Below are 2,586 nucleotides of genomic sequence, written 5' to 3' on the forward strand. Positions count from 1 at the left end.
CTATGTGATTGGCTGATTTTGACAATACCTACTATTTATACTTTTTTTTAATAGTAATTTGACAAATTATTTTTATATTTGCTATATTTATCAATTTTTAGAAAAAATACTGATCGATTGATACAAATATCTCGAAAATCCATTGAAAAATGGCTGAGTTATGCGCGCAAACCATAACCACTTTTCGTTACATGCACATTTCTCGAATTTCTAAAGTGCACCCCAATATAGAATAGAAAACAAAAACGTAGTTCTACGTTAAAAATCTTTATTCTTAGAACCAATCATCAACTTTGTAAGATCTGATCTACGCCCTTGCCGACGGCTTGCTGCACGCTGTCGTACCCGTCCGCTTTCAGTAGCTCCTCAAGCTCCTGTTTGACTCGTATCACAATCGGTGGTCCATGGTAAATAAACGCCGTATATAGTTGAACCGCGCTGGCACCGGCCAGAATTTTATTGTACGCATCGCGACCGCTGAAAATCCCTCCAACGCCGATGATGGGAATCTTTCCCTCGGTCCATTTGTACACCTTGGCCACCAGTTGGGTAGATCTTTGGAACAATGGCTGCCCACTCAAGCCGCCCAGCTGGCCGGCATTGATGCTCTTCAGACTAGATGGCCTTTCGATGGTTGTATTCGATACGATTAGTCCGTCGACGGCACATGCTTTGCTGCATACAACTGTGACTATCTCCTGGATGTCTTCATCGGACAAGTCCGGTGCCAGTTTCACCATAATAGGTCTTTGTTCTGCCAGCGGCAGGGAACTCCGTACCTTCAGGACTTCACTCAACAATACGAAAAGCGTACTTTTGTTTTGCATAGTCCTCAAACCGGGCGTATTCGGGCTACTTATATTGATAACGAGATAATCAGCTAAGCCACTAAATCGTTTCACTCCTTTCACGTAATCGCGGATCGCATCCTTTGAAAGTTTATTTTTTCCTAAATTAATTCCTAAAGCAACATCTTCGCCACACTTTTGACGAGCTTCTTTCAGCCGCTCGTAAACTACTTTGTGGCCCTCACTATTAAATCCGTATCTGAAAAAAAAATTTGGTAATATGAAACAATGTTACCATTATAACAGAACACGTTCAGTTCACACACATACCTATTGACAATTGCCTTATCCTCATACAGCCGAAACACTCGCGGTCTCGAGTGTCCCGGCTGCGGCTGGGGCGTAACCGATCCGACCTCCACAACGCCGAACTCAAGCAGATGCAGTCCACAGACCGCTTCGCCCTGTTTGTCAAAACCGGCAGCGATACCGACCGGATTGCGCAGAACCATATTCATCAGCTGGGTGCGCAGAACGCCGGGATCTTGATATCCGGGTCGAATCAATCCCAGCTTCAGGCCGAACACCGCCAGATGATGAGCAGTTTCCGGCGGAGCGAGCCGAACGATCGGCATGAAAATGTTTTCGTAGAACCTTTCATTTCCCTTGTACAGGCAGGTGATGCTAAAGGTTGCTGCTCCGAGCGCTGTTACCTTCAATAGAGAGCGCAGCTTATCCTGTCAGAAGCAAACATGCATGGGACAACTATTGAAAACAATAAGGGTTATGTTATCGGATCACTTACCGTTAGAGCGGCGCGAACTGCATTCATGATTGACCTTGAAATGCGGTCAGGCATAATTATTAATATTTTTTTGAAACGATGGTTTTTACAATTGATGGAGGGACGGTAGGGGAAAGTAATGAAAATTTTTTGGGAAAGAAGCGGAAAGAGTGGAAAGGAAGGAAGGGGGGGTTACATGTAGCTACGCTTAACAAGTTGTCGTTGTCGCTTAACAAGCATTGGACAAAAGATAGGAGTCACAACGACAACTTGTTAAGCGTAGCTACCTATTACCCCCCCCCCCTTCCTTTCAACTCGTTCTCCTCCTCCTCAAAAAACTTTTAAAAAAATATTAAGTATCGATATACCAGTACCAGTTTCATTCGGTAAGTATCAAACGTCACACGCAGTGTCTTGGAAGTCGCAAGGGCCTGCATAGTGTCGTCGTCCCGCCAGTAAAAACAAAGTTAGATTAAACTTCTCGGTCGGTGGTTCTACAGTAGACGAAGGAAGAGGCACAATTTGTGTCTAAAAATAACCCAACCCAGGTCATTAGCTTTATAAGGGGGGTTTGCAGTCTCCTTTTGTCCACCACCTCTGTGGTGAACACACGGTGTTCAATACTGAAAGTAACACGATGTTACTGTTAAGTAACACAGAAATAACATTGTAATGTTACAAAGTTATCAAAATTTGACGTAACATTTAAATAAAAAAAAATCGGAGGGGTTGTGTACAAGACACGACCGCATATACAGGTGACGCAGGACTACGTAAGTCTCTTTGTAGTGATAGTAGCATGTATTCAATCATTCAAATAATCATTCGATTCTTCATGTATACATGCTATATGCAACATATATACATGCTACATACGTTGTATGTAACATTTATCAAAGTAGTAACATTGCATACGTTCAATTCTCAAAAGATTGTGCATTTGAAAATAATTTAACAAAATCAAGAACACAAACTATTGCTTTTCTGCTACCTTACTGAAATTAAAGCTTGTTT

At 42.4% G+C, this 2,586-nt stretch overlaps 1 protein-coding gene across 1 annotated transcript; it reads right to left on the bottom strand.

Annotated features, from left to right (window-relative positions):
* Positions 1 to 287: 287 nt before the first annotated feature.
* LOC128744179 (dihydroorotate dehydrogenase (quinone), mitochondrial-like) lies at positions 288 to 1,620 on the bottom strand. The gene is made up of 3 exons (XM_053840999.1): positions 1,594 to 1,620; positions 1,119 to 1,525; positions 288 to 1,047 (listed from the first exon to the last, which is right to left on the bottom strand). The coding sequence occupies exons 1-3, from the start codon at positions 1,618 to 1,620 to the stop codon at positions 288 to 290; spliced, it is 1,194 nt and encodes a 397-aa protein (XP_053696974.1).
* Between the last annotated feature and the right edge of the window lie 966 nt (positions 1,621 to 2,586).

The sequence above is a fragment of the Sabethes cyaneus genome, chromosome 3 (genome assembly GCF_943734655.1).
Source record: "Sabethes cyaneus chromosome 3, idSabCyanKW18_F2, whole genome shotgun sequence".
Taxonomy (NCBI): Eukaryota; Metazoa; Arthropoda; class Insecta; order Diptera; family Culicidae; genus Sabethes; species Sabethes cyaneus.